A 25,657-nucleotide genomic window follows, 5' to 3' on the forward strand; every position below is an offset into this window, starting at 1 on the left:
GGTCAGTATCAGCAATCATTAGGGAAATGCCAACCAAAACCGGAACAAAATAGCACTCTACATCCACCAGTATGGCTAGAATTCTAAAAAAGACGGTAACAAGTGTTTGCAATGATGTGGAGACACCGGAACCCTTATACTTTGCTGGTGGGAATGTAAAATGATGCACATACTGTGGCAGTTTCTTACAACATAAATTGACCATAGTGTCCAGTAAGTCCACACTCCTAGTTACATATCCATGTGAAATAAAAACATGTATTTGCACAAAGATTCGGATGTAAAGGTTCATAGGCAGTATTAATCGTAAGAGTAAAAAGTGGAAATAACCCAAATGTTTATCAATTTGTGAGTAAACAGAATGTGTTAAATACAGACAATGGAATGCTATGTGGCAATAAAGAGGAATGAAAGCACTGATTCATGCTGCAACATGGATAAAACTCAAAGAAGATTATGCTAAGTGAAAGAAACCAAACCAAAAAAGCGATAGATTGTATGACTCCATCTACATGAAATGTGTAGAAAAGGGAAATCTATGTAAAGAGAAAGTCGATTAGTAGGTTGGCTGCAGAGGAGAATGGGGAGAGACTGCAAACGGGCACAAGAGATCTTTCTGGGTGATGACATGTTCTAAAACTGGATTGTAGTGATGGTTGTACAACTCTGTAAATTTACTAAAAATCACTGAATTATAAATTGTAACTTAAAATGAGTGTATTTTATGGCATACAAATCATACTTCAATAAAGCTACTTTAAAAAATCACCATTTGTTGAGTTTTGGTACAGTATCAAAGAATAATACCCACAACTATTTGAAAATTATCTTAAAATACTCCATACTTTTCTGTGTGTGAGGTGAATTTTCTTCAAAGATGTAACCCAAAATATGTTGAAATATCTGTTAAGACAGATACCAGCTGTCTTCTCTTAAGCAAGATGTTAAAGATTTGCAAATTTTTAATGAATAGTACCTCTCTTCTCATGAAGTTTTCCAAAAATATAGTTATTGTTCCACAAAAAAATGTTATTTATGCTGACGTAAAATGTTTTCTTAAAAAAATGAATGAATATTTAAAATTTTTCTCAGTTTTAATCTCTAATATGGTACAACCCACATAAAAACAACCTCCTGGGGTCCTCAAAGAATTTTTAGAGTATAAGTTGGTCCTGAAACCAAAACTTTTGAGAGTCATTTCTCTACAACCAAGCCTTCTTGGCCTCTAACCTGGAATGTCCCAGAAGCACCTTTGCCAGTTATTTGTTCTAACTGGCCTCTCTCTACTGCTCTCTGCAGAGCATTCTTCAACAGCTGAGGCCTGCAGAGAAAACAAACAAACAAACAAAATAGCGATAAACATCAATGAAGAAAGATATGAAGAAACAGATCTAGGGTTTTCCCCTGAACTTAAGTTCTGATTCCTATTAGATGTAGTAGTAGTTTGTTAAAATGGACAATAATAAATAAAATACTAGCACCCTTAACAAGTGGCATTCTTTTTACTTTAAGCAAAGCAGTTAAGTCATTACCCGGAGACACAAACCATGTCCCATACAGAACCAATTTCCAAACTTCTAGGGCACTCCAAACACCTTCCATTTATTCTACCACAACAGCAACCAAACTGTGTAATCAAACAAAGCATGAGTATGTTTAAAGTCCCACCTAACTCAAGAATTCTCACAGGCAAAATTTCTAGATACTGTATTTTAAAAAGTATGTAACACATTAACAGAAAACAACATTTTTTACAAACTCTGAAGTTAGCCTAGTAGAACTCCCTGGGAAAGAAAAAAGGTTGTTCTTAACATAATGTCTCTGTCTTAAGAGGGTTACAGTTTAAGACAAAACACAAACCAACAATACTAGGTCATCAAAACCAAATGGCAAGAAAGAAGAAACAGAGGGGTGCCTGGCAGCTCAGATGGTGTACTGTGTAACTCCTGATCTTGGGGCTGTGAGTTCGAGCCCCATGGCGAGGTGGAGATTACTTAAAAATAAAATCTTGTTTCAGCTGACTCTTGTTTCAGCTCAGGTCATGATCTCACAGTTCATGGGTTTGAACCCCACATCAGGCTCTGCGCTGACAGTTCTGGGCCTGCTTGAGATTCTCTCTCTCCCTCGCTCTTTGCCTCTACCCCAATTGTTCTCTCTCTCTCAAAATAAATCAACTTAAAAAAAAATTCTAAAAAAACCAAAAAACATAAGAACAAGTGCAAGACTGTCCTGTCAAGGTGTAGTCTCAGAAGTGGGAGCGGGGGGAACCTTAGGTGCAGGCACAAACCAATCAAATTGACTTTGGGCTTAAAAGGGGCTGTGGTAGGGAAGAAGACAATCAAATGGAAAGCTATGCATTCAGGCCAACAATAGGACATCTGAAGAAAGGGTGGATCATAATCTACAAGCCTGGTGTGTTCTGTCATCATTCTCAAGAATTACTAGAAGAGCACCCAGTAAGAATCTGAGGTGAGTGGCTTGAAACTGGTTAGTTACTGTGTTGACGAATAAAGATCGGCAGGGCAGCCGGTCGAGAGGCAGAATTACGAGGGCCAAACTATCATTTGAGGTGCTTCACGCTGATATTTTTCTTTGGAGAAGAAATTTAAAATTTTTATCTAACCACTAAGCATTACAGGTTGAGCCGACACTAGTTTTTCATGACATCATCTATATGCTTAGGGAGGAATAACAGAGGGGATGCCATGATCTAATAGGATGCTAAAGAGTGGGAACTAGCCTATCAAATCTTGTACATCCCTGATACTCCAAATGAAGACACTCCCAACTAAAGAAAACTCACAATGAAAATATTTCTAAGCCAGTATATTCCATTTAGGAGGAATATGATTTATGCCACAACCCCAAACACACACATACCACACTTCAAGTCCCTCATCCCACAAACATTTACTGAGTATTTATTACAGTTATACAGGGATAAACACATAGATCTGATCACTAAACTCAAGGAATTTAAGAGATGATGAATATATAATAATCATTGTAAAGAATGAGAAGGATCAGGGTTGAAGTACACATATAGAGCTTTGGGAACATAACTGAGGGAATGACTTAATTGTCAAACACGTTTTCCATTAGTTGCTCTATAAGGCAGACTGCTTAAAGACTGATCTCCAATGGGGGATCACAAAGTAAAACACTGACACCCCAGTGAGAAGAACTGCCTTAACCGAGGTTCAGATGCTCCAAGAATGCAGCGATCAGTTAAACTGGTTCCCTTCCTAACATTTCTGTTTTCTCAGCAATCTTTATGCCAACATATACTTTGTCTGGGCTTTTAGAAGTCACAGAATTCTGTCATTCATTCCTCTATCTTCTAGTAAAACCATACTTACCAGCTGCTTCAAAACTTCTGAGACTGGCCCATTCTCTTACCACTGCCATAACCTTAGTACAAGCCACCATGCCCTCCCTTCTGGGCACTGTGCTTTCTGTCTTCATAATGCATACCACAACTAGGTCAATACACCTACGGAAGCCACCTTTACGGTGTTAATCAACTGATCAGGTGTCAGGTCCTGAAGCCTCAACCCAGCTTCAAAGCCTTCCATGACGTGATCCTACTCCTTGTTAGTCTAGATGCAGTCAGACCCGGTCTCCTTTTAGTTCCCAAAAAACAATGCTAACTCCTGTCTCTGAAATTTTCTCATGAAGCTCTTAAAGAATGCCACTCTACTGGGGCACCTGGGTGGCTCAGTCAGTTAAGCATACGACTTTGGCTCAGATCATGATTCCACGGTTTGTGGGTTCAAGCCCCACATCAGGCTTTGTGCTGACAGCTCAGAGCCTGGAGCCTGGTTCAGATTCTGCATCTCCCTCTCTCTCTGCCCCTCTCCCACTTGTGCTCTCTCTCAAAAAATAAACACTGAAAAAAAATTGTAAGAATGTCACTCTACCATCCATCTAAATTCTACACTCTTCTATACCTAATCATGCCCCATCTCTTTAACTTATTGTTAACTCCCAGGCATAGCTCCCTGTTCTGAAAAATTTAGTCTATGTCACACCATTTTGCACTCACTATAGTGCTATTCAAAATATTTCATATGTGTGGAATAAACCAGATAATACAACAAACCCAAGAAATAGGTACTATTATTCCCTATACTTTACAAATGGAGAAAAGCTGAGTGACACAGAAAAGTCATTTTTCCAAAGTCACACAGTTAGGTAGGGGAAGAACCAGTACAAATTTGGGCAGTCTGATTCCAGATTCTACATTCTTATTCACTATGCTATGCCTGCACTTTCCAATATAAGACAGCCCAGAACAGTGGAAAAAGCAAGTATCGTATTGAAAAACAAAACGGGGGCATCTGGGTGGCTCCGACGGTTGGGCACCTGACTTCAACTCAGGTCATGATCTTGCAGTTCATTAGTTCAAGCCCCACCATCGGGCTCTCCACTCTCAGTGCAGAGCCCGCTTCGGATGCTCCGTCTCCTTCTCTCTCTGCCTCTCCCAAGCATGCATGCTTGCTCTCTCTCTCTCTCAAAAAAAAAAAAAAAAAAAAAAAAAAATTTATTAAAAAAAATGAAGTTCTGGTTTTACCAGTGAGCAGCCAGGTAACCCTAAGATTTTTATCAGCAAAATTGACGTAGGAATATATATTTTTAAGTCTATTTTGAGAAATATGGAAAACAATGTACAAAAGGGTTTTATAAAGCCCTATACAAATTCAAGGAACTTTTTATTATTATAACATGTCCTCTTTTTTAAGTTTTATCTATTTTAAGCGAGAGAGAGGGAGAACACGAGCAGGAGAGGAGCAGAGAGAAAGGGAGGGAGAGAGAATCTCAAGCAGGCTCTGCACTGTCAGTGTGGAGCCCAATGTGGGGCTCAAACTCAAGAAATGTGAGTTCACGATCTAAGCCAAAATTGAGTCGGATGCTTAGCCAACCGAGCCATCCAGGTGTCCCAACAGGTTTTGTTTTAATTAGATAATCAGACCAGTTTAGTTTGAAGCAGAAAATCATGGGTAATTGTTGATGGCCATGTTACTCAACCATGGAGAAAGTTGGTCTGCATTGAGACATATATAAATGAAAGCCATGTGCAGAGAGAATCAGAAGTAAGGGATGGAGAACAAAAAAGCAACTGATAGCAACAAGGATTCTGAGTTGCAAGCGTCTAAATGAGAGCGTTCCATCAGTCTGTTAGAAATGCATAAATGGAATTAAGAAGATCACAAGATGCCTGAAATTGCTCAAGGTTGAAAATGTTAAGAATCTAAGGGGTCACCAAAGAAATTAAAGAGTTCAGAGATAAGTATAGGGCATACAACTGAATTTGGGCTATGTTCTTATATTGGTGTGGGAAGAGGAAAAAAAAAAAGAGTATAAAGAAGTTACATCACACACAATGATTTCTAATGCCATGTGACAGAACTACCCTTGAAAGTTTCTGAAGGTATCTTAGAGTGAACTCAAAGTCTCTATGTAAATCCAACATATCCAGTTTTTAATTCAGATTTGCAAAAAAATCATTGTTATCAAATACAGAAGAAACTTGCATGTTATATAAAAAACACTGGGATGCCTGAGTAGCTCGGTCAGTTAAGCATCTGACTCTTGATCTCTGCTCAGGTCATGACTTCAATGTTCATAAAATCGAACCCTGCATCATCAGGCTGACTGCACAGAGTCTGCTTGGGATACTCTCCCTCCCTCTCTCTCTGCCCCTCCCCCACTCGTGCTCGCTCTCCCTCTCTCTCAAAATAAATAAATAAAAATTTTAAAAAATACCGTTGGGGCACCTGGGTGGCTCAGTCAGTTGAGTATCCAACTCTTGGATCATAATCTCACAGTTTGTGGGATGGAGACCTGCGTCAGGCTCCACACTGGGCATGAAGCCTGCTTAAGATTCTCTCTTCCTCTCCCTCTGTCCCTCCACTGCTTGCACATGTGTGCACATGGTCTCTCAAAAAAAAAGTCTTTGAAATTAGAATCCTATTTAGCATGGTGTAATGCTCATACCATGAGAATTATATTGGAACAGAGACTAATATTAGCATCAGTTGAGCACTTACTATGTGCCAGGCACTGTTCTAAGTGCTTAACATGTACTAGGAGACGTACGCCTGGTAACCACCTTACTGATACACTGTTTATCGGTTAGGAAACTGGGACACAGAGAGGGAAACTAGTCAAGGACACAGAGCTAGAAAATGACAGAATCAGGATTTAAACCCAAGGGGTCTGGTTTCAAAGTCTGTGCTTTTTACCACAAGCTCTACAGCCGCTAGTATACAGGAGCAGAAACATGTGCCTCATCTCACACACTCTGGGATGAACACTCTTTGTGGAGTGGCCAGGTGAAATGCCCACAGGCATTCAATCGCTCATTCAACTAATATTTATGGACCATCTACTGTGTGCTAGGGCGTGGAGGAAACGGAAGTGAACAATATAGATAAAACTCCTGGCCAGGGTGTCTGGGTGGCTCAGTTGGTTAAGTGTCCGACTTCGGTTCAGTTCATGATCTCGTGGTTCATGAGTTTGAGCCCCACGTTGGGGTCTGTGCTAATAGGTAGGAGCCTGGAGCCTGGCTCGGATTCTGCGTCTCCCCCTCTCTCTGCTCGCCCCTTGCTCATGCTGTCTCTCTCTCAAAAAGAAATAAACATTAAAAAAAAAATCCTTTTTTAAATCCTGGTCTTCAAGATTCTGACATTTTAATGGGGTAGACAGGTAGTTTTAAACAACCGGGTAGGGGCACCTGGATGGGTCAGCTGGTTAAGCATGCGACTCTGGATTTCAGCTCAGGTCATGATTTCACGGTTCATGAATTTGAGCTCCACATCAGGCTTTGCACTGACAGTGTGGAGCCTGCTTGGGATTCTCTCTCTCAAAAATAAACAAACTTGGGGCGCTTGGGTGGCTCAGTTGGTTGGGCGTCTGTCTTCGGCCCAGGTCATGATCTCACACAGTTCGTGAGTTGGAGCCCCGCGTCCGGCTCCATGCCGACAGCTTGGAGCCTGGAGCCTGCTTCGGATTCTGTGTCTCCCTCTCTCTCTCTCTCTCTGCCCCTCCCCAACTCATGCCTGAACTGTCAAAAATAAATAAACTTAAAATAAATAAATAAATAAATATACTTAAAAAAAAAAAAGAAAAGAAAAGAAAGAAAAAAGGCCAGGCAGATGCAGTATGTGTTAGAATGTGATGAGTGCTATGGAGAAAAGTAAGACAGAGAAGTAGAATTCTGAATGCTGGGAGAGGAGGGAAAGGTTACCAATGGAATTTAGGTGGTTCCATCAACCAAATGCAGTGTACAAGCCAGGTACGGACACTAACTGTAACAAACCAACTATAAGAAGTCATTTTGGTGGTGCCTGGGTGGTTCCATTGGTTGAACATCCAACTCTTGGTTTTGGCTCAGGTCATGATCTCACAGTTTGTGGGATGGAGCCCCTCGTTGGGCTCTGCGATGACAGCATGGGGCCTGCTCAGGATTCTCTCTCTCCCTCTCTCTCTCTGCCCCTCCCCCACTCCCTCTCTCTCAAAAATAAACTAACTTTAACAAGTCACTTTGGAGACAACTGGGGACATGTGACCATGGCCTATGTATTGGATAATGCTTAGGATTTTGTCGGAAATGTTAGTACGATGGTTTGTTCTCTTTACATTTATGTGTATGTTTGAAAGTTTCCAAAATAAAACAATTACAAAAAAGGAAGGCAGTCAAGGCAGGGTCAAGGCACTCTAACGAGGACATCAGAGTAAAAACCTGAGAGAAGTGAAGGCGTGAGCAAAGTAGATTATGGGGAAAACCATCCAGGCAAAGGGAACAGCAAGCATACAGACTCTGGGGCCGGCTAAGTGAGGGAAAAGTAGTAGGAGATTAGGTCAAAGACACAATGGAAGCGTAATGTCATATACCATTTTAGAGACACTGGCTCTATCTGTAAGGGGGCTGGGAAGCCACAGGAAGGTTTGAGTAGCAAGGCGATACGATCTAACTTACATTTTTACAAGTTTCACCCTCACTGCTAGGTTAAGAACAGACTCAAGGAGAGGGAGCATGAGAGGAGTTAGGAAGTCATTGCTCTAAAACAACTGAGAGATGATGGTGGCTTGGAAGAGTAGCAACAGTGGAGGTAATGAGAAGAGGTTTGTTTATGGATATATCCTAATACCAAATCCAAAGTAACTGCTTACAGATTAGATGGAGGTGTGGGATAAATAGAACAGACCAGCACATCAGGTGAGCTTGAGCCCTACTTCGGGCGAGCCTGAGCCCTGCTTTAGGTGAGCCCCGCTTCTCTCTCTCTCTCTCTGCCCCTTGGTCAGTTGTGTACCCCACCCACCCCCCTCTCAAAAACTAACATTAAAATTAAGTATGGCCAAATTATCATGTTAATTGTATGTACGACAGGACTCCCTGACAGTCAGTGGTAGAGAAAATCAATAGTTTTAGAGAAGTAAACGGAGAAAGAAAAAAAAAAAAGTTACTGTTAACGAGGTCACAGGAAAAGGTCTCCAGGTTCGTTATCACCTATGAGTTAATAACCCATCTATTATCAGGAAAATATTGTTTCAACATAAGATCAGAAATGTTCATAAAGATTAGACATGTAACGAAGTTACACTGCTATCAACAACTTGTCTGGTGGGAGTACAGTAGAAAGGTAGGGAAAGAAAAAGCTGGGAGAAGATAATGGTCTCCAGTCACCAGAGAGAGAAAAGAGAGAAAAGTGAAATGTGTACTTAAATGCGTTTCTAGCTCATGGTTGTATATGTGGGTCACACTCAGGGCAGAAAAAGCATACAAAAACCAGGACATTCATTTCAAACTTTGTGCTTCTATGATGCCCTTTTCTTTGCACTATTTCACTGACTCTCCTTGGGCACTCTGAAGACCACTAAGTGCTTTTCTGAAAATGTGGCTTCTGGGCTAAAGCCTCAGCAATTCTAACTGCATGCCTCAGTAACGCAAGTAAATACTGTTACTGAACAATATCAAGACAATATGCATTCGATATAAAAATCATCTGTGGAAATGACTGGATTAAAGACAATTTTCCAAAAGTCATCCATCATAACAAAGATCTCACATAAACACACTCAAAACACAAACTCTGTGAATTACAAATTTAAACAAATTAATGTATCTGCACAAATGTCTCAATGATCAGTGTAGATATTTTTATGTGACAACTTTTTAGAACTGAATTACTACCAAAATTCTGCCAGAATTTTACATTAAATGTTTAAATTAGAATATTATATTATTTTTCTCTAGAGGTTTACAGAAACCTGAATTCTCTTATGTTTCAAACTCTAAATTAAAAAAATAGAGTTTAATGTGGTGGCACCTGAGTGGCTCATTCAGTTAAGCATCCGACTTCCAGCTCAAGTCATGGTTCCTACAATTCATGGGTTCAAGTCCTGCATGGGCTCTGTGCTGACAGTGCAGAGCCTGCTTGGGATCCTCTCTCCCTCTCTGCCCTGCCTACCCCCAACTTGCACTTTCTAGCTCAAAAAACAAAAACTTAAAAGAAATGCGTATCAATCACCTCACACCCATTAAGGATGGCTAAAAACAAAACAAACAAAAAACGGGCACCTAGGTAGCTCAGTCAATTAAGTGTCAGACTCTTGGTTTCAGCTCAGGTCATGATCTCCCAGTTTTGTGAGTTTGAGCCCCGCATTGGGCTTTGTGCAGGGATTCTCTCCCTTCTTGGGATTCTCTCTCTCTCCCTATCTACCCCTTCGCCACTAGCTCTGTCTCTCAAAATAAATAAGTAAAAAACTTAAACGAACAAACACACACAGGTTGGCGACGATATGGAGAAATTAGAAATTCTGTATACTGTCGGTAGGAAAGTAAAATGATATGGTCACTGTGGAAAACAGTATGGCCGTTCCTCAAAAAAACTAAAAACTAGAATCATCATTTCATCTAGCAGTTTTACTTCTGGGTATATACCCCCAAAGAACTGAAGGCAGGGTTTCAAAGAAGTATTAGTACATCAGTGTTCACAGCAGCATTATTCACAAGAGCCAAAACGTGAAACCCCAAGTGTTCATTAACAGAAGGATGAATAAACAAAATGGAGTACATCCAGCAAAAGAGTACTATTCAGCCTAAAAGAGGAAGGAAATTCTAACATGCAACAATAAGGATAAACTTTGAGGACACTGTGCTAAATGAAATAAGCCAGTCACAAAAAGATAAAGACTGCATGACTCCACTTACATGAGGTACTTACAGCCAAAATCATACAGACAGAAAGCAGAAAGGTGGTGGCCAAGGGGGAAAGGGATTTCCTATTTAATGGGTACAGAGCTGCAATTTTACAAGATGAAGAGTTCTGGAAATACATGGTGCTCATGGTAGCACATCATGAATGTATTTTATATCACTGAACTGTACACTTAAAAATGGTTAAGATGGTAAATTTTGTTTATCTGTATTTTAACACGATTTAAAAAAAAACATTAAAATTAAAAAAATAATGAGAGCTAGGGCGCCTGGGTGACCCAGTTCATTAAGCATCTGACTTCAGTTCAGGTCACAATCTTGTGGTTCATGGGATTGGGCTCTGTGCTGATAGCTTGCAGCCTGATTTGGATTCTGTGTCTTCCTCTCTCTCTGCCCCTCCCCTACTCATGCTTTGTCTCTCTCAGGAATAAACATTAAAAAAAAAATTTTTTTTTTTAACAATGAAAGCTGAGAGGACATTGAGTTTAATGCTGAATGTTCTAACAGCTGACGCGGTGAAAGAATTATTCTACCAAGGTCTTGTAAGAGTTAACATGTAGGTGTTTTTTTTGTTTTTGTTTTTGTTTTCAGAAAGAAACTACAATGGAGATATGAAAAAGAAAATATAACAAGACAAAAAATAAAGCCCAAGGGCATCTGGGTGGCTCAGCTAGTTAAGCATCCATCTGACTCTTGATTTTGGCTCAGGGCATCATCTCACAGTTCATGGAGTATGAACCCCTTGTCAGGCTCTGTGCTGACAGGGTGGAGTCTGCTTGGGATTCTCTCTTTCTGCCTCTCCCCGGGCCATGGTCTCTCTCCCTCTCAAACTAAATAAACTTTAAAAAATAAAATAAAATACAAATAAATAAAACCCACAAAAAAAGGTTTTATCCTTAGCTCAGCTAAATGTTATCCTTCTTGAATATTTACTTTCACCTTTCTCATGAAAAAGGGGCTAAGGGAATAACACAGACATCTGTGCTTTGAAGTACAGGCCAACGGCTCATACCTGATGTCCACTCTAAGTTTAGGGTAATACTGAGACACATATTTCCTGATGAGACTGTAGGAAGCTTCTTTAGGTTCACAAAGGCGAGTAAAGGCCAACGGGAGGATATCCTCCAATTTTACTTGTGGTTCTGGATCCACTGCGGAGCTTCTATTCTGAAATATATTACCAAAAATTATCATCATTAAAGAATATAGAGTTTTCTGTTCAAATGCTTCTGTATTCAACTCAAGGGCTTTCCTGAATTGACTGATAATTTAACTTGTGCTAAACTATCACTTTTTTCCACATTCAAACAAATATACTACGGGGCACGATGGCACTTGTGTGGCAACTCTTTTGAGTTATGAAATTCAGATTGAGAGTTAAAAATATGTATAAAAATCAGGGGCACCCGGGTAGCTCAGTCAGTTGAGTGTCCAACTTTGGCTCAGGTCATGATCTCACAGTCGGGGGGTTCAAGCCCCGTGTAGGGCTCTGCACTGACAGCTCAGGGCCTGGAGCCTGCTTCAGATTCTGTGTCTCCCTCTCTCTCTGTCCCTCCCCCACTCACACTCTCTCTCTGGCTCTTGAAAATAAATAAATGTTAAAAAAAAAAAAAAGTATAAAAATGAAAAGGAATGGTAGACTTTATTTAAAAGTCTTAGTTTATTCCTACCCTTCAATGACAAAGAATAAAGACCATGCAGCACCAAAAAGCACTGCACCAAAGTTCATTTCAAAAGTGTTTCAAAGTTGTAGAAAAAATGTACAAAAACTTTCAGAGTTGCAAAAACACAGCTGTAGAGGAACAGTCATGATTTCAGTTACTGACATGGGGAAAATACTGAATGTTTCACTTTATTATTAATATTTTATAATTATTATTTATTTACATATTTTTATATTAGTTATATTTAGTAGTATTTCACTTTATTATAGAAAGTATTATACTTTCCACAAATGAAATTATGTGTCTTAAGGAGAAGTGTTAACATTTACAAAAAAACAAAAAAAGAAAAAGAAAAAGAAAAAGAAAAAGAAAAAGAAAAAGAAAAAGAAAAAGAAAAAGAAAAAGAAAAAGAAAAAGAAAAAGAAAAACTGGCTCTGAATATAGTTTTGGGGTCTAATATTGGGTAAAGATGTACTCATATATGTCCCTTTTCGTTTATAACAGATTGGTTTCACTAAAAGAAGTATAATTCATAGAGTTGCCAATAATTCAACATATGGCAGTTAAGTGCATGGGCTCGGTGGTGGGGGGGGTGGGGAGGGGTGGGGGGACGACTGCTTGGATTTACACTGTTTTCTACTCACCAGCTGGGCGATAATGAGCAAATTACTTACAACCTCTTCAGGCCTTAAGAGTAAGGCTACACTTTGCATAGTGCCTGGCACACAGTGAACACTCAATAAATGTCATTTTAGGAGATGTAGTTTTAGAGTGCTCAAACTGTGGTTTAGACTTCTTACCTTTCTGTTTCTGGATTTCTGAGGTGTTTTTCTTGATTTTTGGACCACAATAAAACTCCCAGAAGCACCTTTTCCTTTTACCTATGGTAAATTAATTTTAGTTGCGATAACCGATATTTTTACTTTAAATTATCCTGGTATTAATATTTATAACTTTATATGAGACTAAGCAAAGTACAGGGCATGACGATACAAGAACTAATGTAAAATGTTGTTCAACTCTTCAGAGAAAAAAGAACAATGGATGAATCAAAAGACTTGGGACTGAATCCCATTTATGGTACCATCTAGCCATTCAATATTGGACAACCCCATAAAGCCTCTGAGCTTTTGTTCCCTCGTCTACGAACCTGGGGAAGAATGCTATTGTGACACCAGGTTAACAGTATATAAGCTATCCACCCCGCATGAAAGAAGGTACACTCTCTTGGGGAAAATGAGAAAATCTCTATCTTGAAAGGAAGACTGCTCCCTGGCAAAAGTTTATGGACCGCTGATCTCAAACTATAGTGCTTCCCAGACCACCCATGAGCCATTATTACTGCACCTGTGACGGTTATCTAACTCACAGCCACTGCATATGATGGTATGTGTAAGTCTTACCACGTGTTTCCACAGTTTACAAAGCACTTTCACAGAACTTTAAAGCTGATTCAAACTAACCAGAGTCCTCCACACCTTAGCTTTATTTATGCTATCTTGAACATAGCAATCAAGCTGAAATACTTTCAGCCTGTAAAGTGTTGTTTAAGCATCAAAATGAGGTTCAGCCTATGAGGCAAGAATAGGTCATAAACTATATTTCGTAAAGAAAAACGCGAAGCCAGCTCAGCAATTATGCTGACATACACTATGATTGAGGACAGATCTTTGGCTCTAATTACACTGGTTAGATAATACCTTTCAGTCAGAGACCATTACAAAGGCCATATAAACATCAGTTATACAACATGTTGAGAAAACTATAACGTAAGCTCCACGGCAGAAATCTGCTTTACTCACTGATGGGCCCCCAAGCACCTGGCACACAGGAACAATTTGTATTTGTGGAGTGAAGTACTTGTTGGAAGTTCCTAAGCAGAAGTTAAATGCCTGAATGGCACAGAATTCTGTGTTCATCAGATTGTGCAGAAAGGTATGGAAGAAAGGCAACGGGACTCTCAGAATGCAGTGAACTAGGTCCTTTGAACTATTTTTGCCACTACCATGGCATTGTGGTAATTACTTCATCCCTCTGAACCTTTGAAGAAAATTTAGGTAAGATACACTCCATTCCAACTTAAAATTTTTATGTTTCTAAGCAATGTTTTGATGTACTAGGCAAAATAACGTAGATTTATGCCCGAAATCAATACTGGTTTTAGTACTAGTCTCAATTTACTCAGGCTTCTCTAATGCTAACAAGCTTCAATAATTTTAGACACTGTTAAGATGAACCTATTTACAAATTTATAATGGTAACAAGTCTAGTCATAAGGTAGACTTTAAAACTAACAAATGCAAGACGAGAGCAATTCTTTTTTGCTGCTGCAATAAAAGAATTCCTTAACCCCACCTCTCATCTTCAGTACATGATCTCAAGCACAAGGGGCCCCCAAAGAAAATCCAATTAGAAGTACAAGCAGCACTAGAAAACAATTATGCTATCATATTGCTTCTGCTCTCCAGAACAGTTAACTTATCAAAGGTAACTGGCACCAGTGATCTGAAACCTAGTCTCAAATAATAAAACTAGGCCATGCTTAAACATTTCATCAACATGTTAATTTATATTTTTACAAAAAAAAAAAAAAAAAAAAAAAAAGACAAAAAGCCTAAATGTTATTATGGACTTACAGCTATTACATGTTGAAATGATCTTATCCTCAACAATTGTTTAATACCTGTTTGATGACACCTCTATTTAATTCTCTTTTTAGTGCTTGTTTAAGGAGGTAGCCCCTTCTCTCCAGCTCCAGAGAAGGGTACTTATGGATAATGTATTTCCGAATAGCAACCACTGATGCACCACTCTTCTGGAAGCATGCCTAGAAAACAGATTTACCGAAACACGCATATTACTTTACACTAGCTGTTTTCATTAGACAGAGAATATGACACATGTTTTCAAAATAAACTATTTTGGAGATGAACTTGATAATGAATGATAAAAATGGCAGGGAAGAATGAGTAGTATTTCAGGTAACTTCAGTTCATCATGGCTGTGGAGAAATACAGAATTACAATATTTTTGCAACAATTTTACTTTAGTTCAAACCAGGCAAAGAGAAGACACAACATGTGAAGAACAACATTCTGTGTGTCAAGGAAGAACCTCTTTCCATTTTAATTCTATTTTGTATTTAGAAGACAGATCTTTAGCATTAAAATGAAAAAAAAAAAAATAGAACATTTCTATTACTTGCAGGATTACAGATCTGGCTCATTTTATGGAATGAGCTTTAGCACACCAGGACCAATGTTTCTCTCTAGGCTTTATGCAAATGTCAGCAGAGAAGACAAAGATAATCTGAATAAATGGCATAAAACTGGTTTTATAAATGGCAAAATCTTAAGGAGAGTTTGGGGTAACAATGAGGACATTCAATTGCAATTTAAAATGCTCTTTCATTTCCATCCAATTTAACTATATTCTATTTGATTAATGCCCAAGGAAGACTCAAGTAGGTCATTAAGTCATGAAGGTGGCAAATTTTTTTCAAGTGCTATACATTTTGAAGCATACATAAGCAGCATCTGTTATTTACCTAATGGGCTAGTTCACCAATTCTGTGTTGTCTTTCTCTATAAACTGAATGGAGAACTTACTCATTCTCATTGGATAAAACACTTGGTTGAATTTTATTTTATATACTTTGACAATAAAGAAAAAAATTCACAGGCAGATGGAGCAGAAAAGACTACAGAACATAAAACAAGTTGGGTTAATATGGTTCACCTATTTCAAGTAAATGTTTCTGACCTATCAAAACCACTGATGTTTACTCCTGATCTTAAAATACAAAGAAAATCAAACGGAAAAGAACCCTCTAATGCTAAAACAATTCCATGCTCCACCAAACTGACAATGAGATGGAAACAGACATCAGGACTCCTGTTTGATTCACAAAATGGTTCTGGTAGTCTGAATCATGATTTGTTACACTGCATGGAACACACACCCACCCACCCCTCATTTGTACAAATATGCACAATCAGATTCAAACTATTCTTTAGACCTAATTTAATACTGTTCTAATTTTTTTGTTTCACTATTTAAAATTTTAGTCCTTCTCCAACCTCACTGTGACCCTGCTTCTCTAAACTTAGGCTGAGTGGTCATGAAGTGAAAACCTTGATGAAAAGCTATACAAAGAAATGAGATCTCACCATAGTCAAGCTATCTAGACCAAGAAAGTTTCAAGGAGTTGAGAGTACTCTTAAAACAATACAGGGAGAAAAAAAAAAAAAAAAAAAAAAAAAGAATGCAGGGAGAGGTCTAAAGACAAACTCTTTTCCAATTTATATGTCAGTGCTGTCTTCTCAAATTCTGAGAATGACCACTAGGCTGCCCCTTCCTATGTATACCATCCTTGATTAAATTGGTTTTTATCCCCCTTTCCCCAACTCTGACTCAGATCCTAGCAACAAGGTCCCTAAAATGAGGGTGTCTTTGGCTCCTATCTTAGCTTCTCTTATCATCTCATCATGTGAATTAACATGGCAAAAGTAACCAGAGAAACTTACACAAAAAAGGCAAGGTCAGATTAGAAGATAACCTTAAAAATCAAGGGGCCTGCGTGGCCCAGTAGGTTGAGCGTTGATTTTGGCTCAGGTCATGGTCTCACGGTTTGTGGGATCAAGCCACACGATGGGCTCTGCGCTGAGAGTATGGACACTGCTTGGGATTTTCCCTCTCCCACCCTCTCTGCCCCTCCCCCACTTGTATGCGCGAGCGTGCACAAGTTGGGGAGGGGCAGAGAGGAAAGACAGAATCCCAAGCAGGGATGCGGGGCTCCAACTCATAAACCGTGAGATCATGACTTGAGCCAAAGTCAAGAGTCAAGATGTTTAACTGCACCACCTAGGTGTCCTAAAATAAACAACCCCCCCCCAAAAAAGATGCCCTTAAAAATTAAAATTAAGAAACCTACATGAGGACCCTTAAGCTAATAGAAGTCAATGGATTATAGAAAAGTCATAAAGGAGGAGAATTTTTGGTGATGAAACAAAGTAGTAAGGTTTCTAAGAAGGTTTCTTATAGCTCAGGTAGGAAAGCTAACCACTACCAGTATTAGACACTCAAATTTGAAAAATGAACCTAAAGACAGTAAATCTTTTTTGGGGCGCCTGGGTGGCTCAGTCAGTTAAACGTCCAACTTCGGCTCAGGTCATGATCTCATGGTTTGTGAGTTTGAGCCCCATGTCAGGTTCTGTGCTGATAGCTAGGAGCCTGGAGCTTGCTTAGGATTTGGTGTCTCCCTCTCTCTCTAGCCCTCCCCTGCTTGCACTCTCTCTGTCAAAAATAAATAAACGTTTAAAAAAAAATTTTTTTAAGATAGTGTATCTTTTTAAGATAAAATCCTCTATGCTATTCCGTTACTCTCAGTCACAATCAGACTTTCATAAAGGCAAAGATGACCCTGTTTTATTCTCTGTTATATCCCTAGCAGGATTATCTGACACAGAGAAGTTTTAGTTAGTCCTTAAATGTTTGTTGAATAAATTAACAGGTTCAGCCTTCAAAGAAATACTATACTTAACCAATAAAATGAGTGTAAAAAAAAAAATCTAAAATTAAAAATACTTGCTATAGTAAATTTGAATTTAAAAAATTAACAGTGCTCACCAAATGTGATTTTCTTAAAAAACAAAAAAACAAAAACAAAAACAAAAAAACACATGAACTTCACAATGGCTTTCTTCTACTTCAGTATCTTTTAGGAAACAGCAAGATTTCTGATGTCTGGACAGGAATATGCCATTTTCAAATAACCAAAAGACAAACAGAATAAATCTAAGATGAACTGCTTGTAATAAAAACTTGCCTTAATGGCCTCAGTTAGGATTGCATCCATCTTGGGACGTGGGGAGGAAGCCATCGGTGTTTGTTTCTGGGCCCTGGCTAGCTGGCTGGCAGAAAGGGTAGCCCAGGAAGGTATTGTTTTTTTCACTTTCTTCTCCTTTTCTTTAGACTGATCTTTCTCACTTTAAAACAAAGAATTGTTATTATGCAAGGTAAACTCTCCAGAAAGAGGTATAAAGTCAGAAAGAAGAATAGACAAGAGAGGGATAAAAATTAATGTTTTAATTTACTTCCACACTAAAGTGATATATAAAATAAGCAAAGTTTGACAAAATAAAACCTTTTTTAAAAATTGGATACTGTAAATGAACCAAAAAGGTGTTTTCTCTTAGGTACAGGGGAGAGAAGTCATATAAATGAGCACTGGTATGAAGGACCAGCACATGAAAGAAATGAGAATTTTAAAATGTATTCTAATAATTACAACAGGTGTAATTTAGCACAGTGAAAAGAACTCAAGCTCTGAAGTCAGAAGACCTGGGTTTGAGTTTTTGCTCTAACATTTCCTAGCTATAAGACTTTAGCCAACTGACCTGAATCTCAGCTTCCTCAGCTGTAAAATAGTAATATAAAACATCTTATAAGGTTGTTGCAAGAATTATGAGATTATGTTCATAAAAACAATTTTGTGAGCCATAAAGCATTATACAAATGTATTCTAAATAATCATAACAGTACCCCATGCAACTAAAATATAGGGTAGCTGCTAAAAATTCCACAGAACTTAAACCTATAAAGCTGGGATAAAGGATTCATTGAGGATTACACCTAGAAGGTATAGTTATTACTGAGTTACTCTTTTATTTTAAATGTAATTCCTAACTGTTCTGCCCAATTACGAGAAGAAAGCAACCAGTTATCCTGCAAAAACAAACAAACAAACAAACAAACCCTCTTCAAATTAACAAAGAATTTCCACCACACTGTACAGATTATCAGTAGCAAATTTTGCTTTCAGATTCTCAAAGTCACCGTCCAAATGTACACATTTTTAGGTGACTCTGGCAATGGCTGATACAGATTAATGTTTTCTAACATAAACATATAAAAACAACTCGCAAAGGTATAGGTAGGAATAAAATGGTCAAGTGTTTCCCAGGTCAGATTTTTAGAGTCATGTTTCATTTCTTATTGAAATTATGTCAATGATTAAAATATGAGACACTCCCATAATGAATCCTAAGTACACAAAAAAAAGTTTCAAAGGCAAAAGCAATGAATTTTGGGTTATTCAAACCATTGTTATAAGAGCTACAAGCTCTAATAGGCCATAGAACTATATAATAAACCTATTTCAAACAGTAATTCTAAAAAGTAAATCCAAGTAAGTAGCAAACATCTAGCATAAACCAATGATACAATCCTTTAAAACGATCTGATCTACAGTCCTTTTACACAGTCTTCAATTTTAAATAGCAAGAAGGCATAACTCCTTACTCCTTTTTGGTTTCCTCAGAAGACTTGTTCTCTTCCTTCTCTTCGTTCTCAGGTTCTCCCTTTGGCTGCTCTGTCTCACTAGATGTAGCAGGTGGAGTTTCATTCTCTTGTTCTTCTACAGTGGAGACAGATTCCTCTGAACTTATATCTGGTTCTAAAAAATCAGGTGTGCAGAATGGCATCAAATAGATAGATTAGAGCCTGAGTCAATAAAAGGGTAAAAGACTATATTATTAAACAGAGAAGCCAAATGTTCCAATTGACAGACTTTAAAACGAGTAAGTGTCTATCAGCTGCAGTGTTCTTTCCTTCCTTATGTAGCTCTAACTGCCTGTTCAAAGGTTGTTTATCCAGACCACTATGTGAAAAAAGGAGATGGACCAGGGAATTACACAGAAAGAGAAACTCATTTTACCCTGAATCAAACCTCTTGCCTGTTCTCCTCTGCAATATTAATGAGATTCATAATTAAGACATTAGCTATTTCATAATTTAACAGATGAATCTTAGTAAGGGAATAAGTAATAGAAAGTTAACACCTATTTTCCAAGTGAAAAGACTGGGGCAAGAGCAGAAACGTGAGGGGGGAATACTGAGGTCTGCAGTGGCTTGTTTGTGTCTTTTCTCAGCAAGCCTCTTTGAGCAGTACTACAAAATACAGAGCCCCAGATATGGTTAAATAGGGACTTCAAAGAAAGGACTCTCCAATGGCAAAACATAGGCAAAAAATAAAAGTATATGCTTGAAGAGTTTGGTCATTTAAATTATGTGAACAAATTATTATCATAATGATGAAAAACCCTAAAGAACAAAAAAATGCCGGGGCGCCTGGGTGGCTCAGTGGGTTAAGCATCTGACTTTGGCTCAGGTCATGATCTTGTAGTTCATGGGTTTGAGCCCTGTGCTGTCAGCACAGAGCCCCCTCAGGATCCTCTGTCTCCCTCTCTGTCCCTTTCCTGCTTGCATGTGCAAGCAATCTCTCTCTCTCTCAAAAATAAACATTTTTTTTTTTTAAAAAGAACAAAACCATGCCACTTACTTCTTATAACCAAACTACATATATACAATTCTAAAAGAATTTCTAATTTTCAACAAATTAAAATTCTAAACCCTGAATTTCAGGACAGTCAACCGTCATTTGTTGATCTCATCCTGGATTATGCTCTTCAATGAGACATGCAGAGAAGTTTGAAAATCCTCCCATATGTTTAGCCAAAATTGAGGTTTTAGAGTCAAACATACCTGGATTCAAAAGTTCAGTCCTTATAATTCTCTAGCTTCGTACCTTATGGCAAGTTCTTTGACATCTCCAAGCCTTAGTAATCTTACCTCACAGAGTTATCATGGGGATTCTATAAAATGCTTTAGGGAATACCTGTACTTGTACCATGTGGGTGACTCCCATCCTCCTTCAGCCTCTCCTGCTGCTTCTAGAACTATTTTGCAAAATATTAAAGCTAGAACTTCATTCTAACAATGGCATCAGGTAATTCAGATAATTTTTTAAATCACATATGTATCTTTTACTGCCCCTTGGCCCACTAATTTGACTTAATTGGCTTCATGGGTAAGGACCTTCTATTAGTCATTATGTTTATTTATACACGGTCTTATTCTAAAAAGGATCAAAAGAACCACTTACTGGGTTTTCCTCTAAGAGTAGAATTATAAATTCAATTTCATATTATTTTCTCTTCTCAAGAATAATTGCTTAATAGTTGATGGATTAATAAATGTACAGTCACTCAACAGGCACTGAGTATGTAGTATGTACAAGACACTGCTTCCAACTCGTTAAACTACTGTGTCTGTCTCTAAAATGCAAGTATGTACTTTTATATACATTAATACCATAGTGGGAAAAGATAAAACACAGAACTCGTCAAGCGACTTACTGATCCCTTCTGAATTCTTGTCTGACTTTTCCAATACCTGAACTCTCTGGCTTGTATTCTGAAAACTGAGGTCATTAATGATTTAGTGGCTTTACCTGTTAATCAAATGTGGTTTAAGGCAGGCCATCAAGTGGCTTAACTCAGTGCTGGACAAAATAACCAAACTTCAACTCACCAGCACCTCTCATTTTGTAATTTTATTTGGGAGAAAAGAGAGAGAATGTGTGAGTAGGGGAAGAGCGGCAGAGGGAGAGAGAGAATCTTAAGCAGGCTCCATGCTCCGCACAGAGGCCAATTCAGGGCTTGATCCCATGATCCTGGAATCATGACCTGGGCCTAAAACAAGAGTTGGAGTGCAACCAAGTGAACCACCCAGGCGCCTCCCTCTCATTTTTTTTAATATGCTGATTCCCATGTCTCCTAAATAAGCAATTATACCCAAATTGCTTACAGTATTCATCTGAGTATTTTGAGACAAAATCCAGGTTCCACTGGAAAAAAGTATATTCCTGCCGCACCAAGGGATAAAGGCAACAAGAGTGCCTTATTCCTAACCTGTGCTGGTAAACAGATATTTAGTTCTAATAGCCACAACAGGATGGTGCTCATCCCTGGCAAACCTGAGATAAAAAGCAAGAGAGAAAAAGAGAAAAGGAAAAGAAAGAAAAAAGTCACAAGAAGAAAATGAAAAACAAGGAAAGGGAAAGAGGTGATTAAAGATGCCATAAAGGAGCACGATTACCCAGGTTGATGGTTTTACATTTCTCTTGACTCATTATGTTTCCAACTATGTCCAGCCAATCTTCTCTCCACCAATACCAAATATAAACCAATGCTCTGATTGCCCCTTTGCTCCCTTAAGGCCTTGTGATAATTTCTGAGGGATCTTGTACTGTCCGTCTAGAAGTCCCAAGTCCCCCATTCGTCCAGAGCCTGCATCCCCAAGACACCGTATGCCCAGAAGCTACTCTTCAACTGTTCCTGTTCTCACCAACCATTTTCTGTTTTTCATTCCAAGAACATGAAGTTTACACCTTCTAAAAATCTTTAGAGACAAGATGAAATTCTTCCTTTGCTCACTTTGGTCTGGAAATGACGTATCAATAGGTACAACTTCTCTCTTTCAGTGTTTCCCCAAAACAGCCATGAAAAAACAATTAAGTTCAAAGGAATTCACAGGATACTCTGAATTGGAGTAGAAACTTCTGCCATTTCAAGTTGTCTCCTGCTTTACTTTACCTGGCTTTTCTTCCTCCCCTTCAGCAAGCTTGCTTTTGGGAGGAGTTTCTCGTGTAGAATTCACAGTTCGACGAATCGGCATGGTGCTATCTTCCACCTTCTGAGAAAAGAGACAGCCATAATCACACATGCATGAGAAAAATTTTCTTTCTCTCTTTTTCTCAAGAACCTAACTGGGTGTCAGAAGATGTAGGAGAATTCTTCAAGTCGACTCCAGGATCTGATGCAAATTATTTTTAACAAGTTTTTTTGAAGTGAACCATGGTGTTTAAGAAGTACTTTTCAAAGTATTTTATTTTAGCTAGAATTTCAAATGGAAACTGGTAATATACTTGATTTGGAATAAATTTAAAAGGTTGGAGGTTTTCTGAGGAATTTGAGGGGAAAGGGAAGATGAAAAGAATTTTTTATCTCTTTGATTTTTTCAGATTCACAACCCAGACTCCCCAAAGGAAAGGAAAGGAAAGGAACATGTACCAAGAAAGACCCAGCAGGGTCTGAAGTCAGGGACTGATCCAAGAGTGAGCTTCAAGAATGTGTCAGCCCCTACCTCACCTAACTTGTCCGCGTGGATCAGCTGAGCTCCTACTATAAGTGGGAGTGCCTTAGGATGGACGAGTTCACCTTGAGACGTATCAGTCGCCATTTAAAATAATTTCTAGGCCCGAGTACAGGTTACACTCTGAAGCCTCTGCTGTTAACCACAAGGATTTTTCCTAATGGTTTCAGTGTGGTGAAGAGTCAACCTAAAGCACAGAAAAGACCTGGTGTGAAGATTAACAGAAACAAAACTAAACTAAATGTCTAAATTTAATACACATCCAAAGGGGAAAAATTAACTATAAAACTTATAGTTAACTGACAGATGACTCGGTCAGTTATCATTAAGAAAGATAAAATCACTATCAAAATATACACCAGATTAAAGCAGCCACTAAGACAAACGCACAAGCCACAGCAGCTGTTGCACCTTCCACATGAACAAAGGCAACAAGGACAAGAAAGCTCGTAAGGAACCTAATCCCATTCCCCTCCTGCTACCATTAGGAACTTAGAAAGGACAGAATAAGGAGACTAAGGAATAGGTTAGTCAAATGTTTCCTCAAAGATAAATGACTAAAGAGAGAAGGGTTTTGTTATTGTTCTCACAAGGATCAGGAAAATTAACTGTAACTTTAACTTCTTCTCCTTTAGATAAAAGTAATACAAGGGCAAAAATACTCCTGAAGAACGTGATACTCTAACAGCCTCCAGATCCAGAGAGGCAAATTCAGACCATCACCTAGGAGAACAGAAGTATGCTTCCAAGACCTTATTTGTTATTTTTAAAGTAAGCAAAACTAGCACAGAAGAAAGAACATAATTAAATATTCAAAGATAAAACCCATGTAGTCACTCAAATTTGCCTGGTCATTAATACTCTCTGTCCTCAAAAAAAAAAAAAAAAAAAATCTCATCTGGGACTCAGTGACATTTTATAACAAAAATCTCTCCAAAATATAAGAAAATGATCATTTAGGTGCTTAGACCTTTGGGCTAACGAACATTAACAAAGAATTAGAGAACAGTAGATCAGTCATTCAACCCCTGCTTGAAGCTCTAACCCTGTCTAGGAATTTAAGTTTTCAATTTGTCAGGTAATAGTCCCAAGCTACAATAACTGGGATAAATTAAAACAAACAAAAAACCCCAAACATAAAGAATGCTTTCACATTTACAGGGAAAATCTTTTCATGGGAACACCAAGAGCAATGCCAGACTTGTGAATGGTCAATCAGCTGCAAACAAATGCAGTTGAAAGAATTCAAGATACACTGAAACTTACTATCAAGAGTCAATTAGCAATATCCATGAATATTTTTAAAATTATCAACTGTTATAAAAACTGCTTAAAATGCTCATATGGCAATTCACTTTGAAGAACTATAAAATACAGAAATAAAAAAACTGTTTTCTCATCTGTGAAAAGAGGGCCACACTGGCCTTCAGGACACTCATAAGAAACCCCAAAGTCTTGTGAAACCTAAATGTCTATTTTGGAATAATCTGAATACATACACCTGCTCATTCATGCAACTAGCACTTACATGGTAATATATTTTCCTTGACAATAAAAAAACCTAAGCAAATCTGCTGCTGTCTTTACATGTGAACCCTACACAGAAGGAAACTATCATGATCAAGTTATCCTTGGTAAAGTGATATTGCTAATGAATTCATCTTTCCTAACCCACGATAATACTAGGTAGGGTGAAAATGCTACTGTCAAGTCAATAACACCTTCAGGAATCTCTGCTCATAGGGTATCTTGAAAACAATTTTTTCCCTGTAAACACAATTACTGAAAAAAGTGTCAAAGCCTTTCCAGTCAACTATATTCACTAATTACTCAAAATTAAAACAAACGGGTGAAAAGGGGAGGAGGCGCCCAGAGGAAGCTATCACTAATGCCAAGGTGATGAAACTAAAATTGGGACAACAAGCGCATGGTCCATAAAGACACTGGACACCACTAACCTAAGGACAAAATGAGTTTAAATTAGGCCAGATAAGACGTATGCCCAGGATGGAATTTAAAAAAATAAATAAATAAGTTGGTTTGCCAATGTTCCTGGCTGCATCCACCAAAAATATAAATCCTGACACCCTCCTGCTTAAAACCTCCCTATCACCACCCCCATTATTTTACTAGTCCCACCTCCCACTGTATCACTCTACTCTCTTGACTCCAAACACGAAACTTCTTTTGGCCCTGGCACTGTGCTCTGCTCACCCCTCCCTGCCTCAGTGTTTGCACTTGCTGTTCTCTTAAACTAGAACACTTTTTTCCTAGACACCTCGATCACCTTACTGCTCACTGTCACGCCCTCAGAAAGACCTCCCTCCCAACCTTCTCATGCTTCAGGTTTCTTCAGCACTTAACACCAACTGAAATTCAAAATACGTATTTACTTGTTTATCATGTATCTCTTCCAAATGCAATGTAAGCACTATAAGGACTAGGACTTTAATTCACCAATGTAGTCCCAGCACCCAGAACAGTGTCCAAAACATGAGTGTTGGGTAAGTATTGGGGAAAAAAGTTAAATGAACAATACTGTGTGATTAAGTACCTATTACTATATTCAGTGCATGTGAAGAACACTTCAAAAATAAACCCAGTTACTTGGGATACATATTAAGAAGTCTGTCTTGGGGCACCTGGGTGGTTCAGTTGGTTAGGCATCTGCTTTTGGCTCAAGTCATGATCTCACAATTCGTGGGTTCGAGCCCCGCATCAGGCTCTGCACTGACAGCTCAGAGCCTAGAGCCTGCTTCAGATTGTGTGTGTGTGT

The 25,657-nt window shown here is 38.5% G+C and overlaps 1 protein-coding gene across 8 annotated transcripts in view; it reads right to left on the minus strand.

Moving 5' to 3' along the window:
* HP1BP3 (heterochromatin protein 1 binding protein 3) overlaps positions 1-25,657 on the minus strand; it is a 39,093-nt gene that overhangs the window by 10,240 nt on the left and 3,196 nt on the right. For 4 of the 8 annotated variants that reach the window (XM_023258244.2, XM_023258245.2, XM_023258247.2 and 1 more), the window contains 8 exons: positions 22,873-23,068; positions 22,323-22,422; positions 19,189-19,342; positions 17,714-17,873; positions 14,570-14,713; positions 12,687-12,767; positions 11,235-11,389; positions 1,231-1,321 (listed from right to left, as the gene is read on the minus strand). In XM_023258244.2, coding sequence (XP_023114012.1) covers positions 1,231-1,321; positions 11,235-11,389; positions 12,687-12,767; positions 14,570-14,713; positions 17,714-17,873; positions 19,189-19,342; positions 22,323-22,422; positions 22,873-22,968 — 981 coding nt within the window. In that variant the 5' untranslated portion in view covers positions 22,969-23,068. Of the gene's footprint in view, positions 1-1,230; positions 1,322-11,234; positions 11,390-12,686; positions 12,768-14,569; positions 14,714-17,713; positions 17,874-19,188; positions 19,343-22,322; positions 22,423-22,872; positions 23,069-25,657 lie in introns of those variants that run through there. The other 4 variants (XM_045035216.1, XM_045035219.1, XM_045035220.1 and 1 more) reach the window with 2 other exon arrangements.

Source organism: Felis catus, chromosome C1 (assembly GCF_018350175.1).
Source record: "Felis catus isolate Fca126 chromosome C1, F.catus_Fca126_mat1.0, whole genome shotgun sequence".
NCBI classification, from domain to species: domain Eukaryota; kingdom Metazoa; phylum Chordata; class Mammalia; order Carnivora; family Felidae; genus Felis; species Felis catus.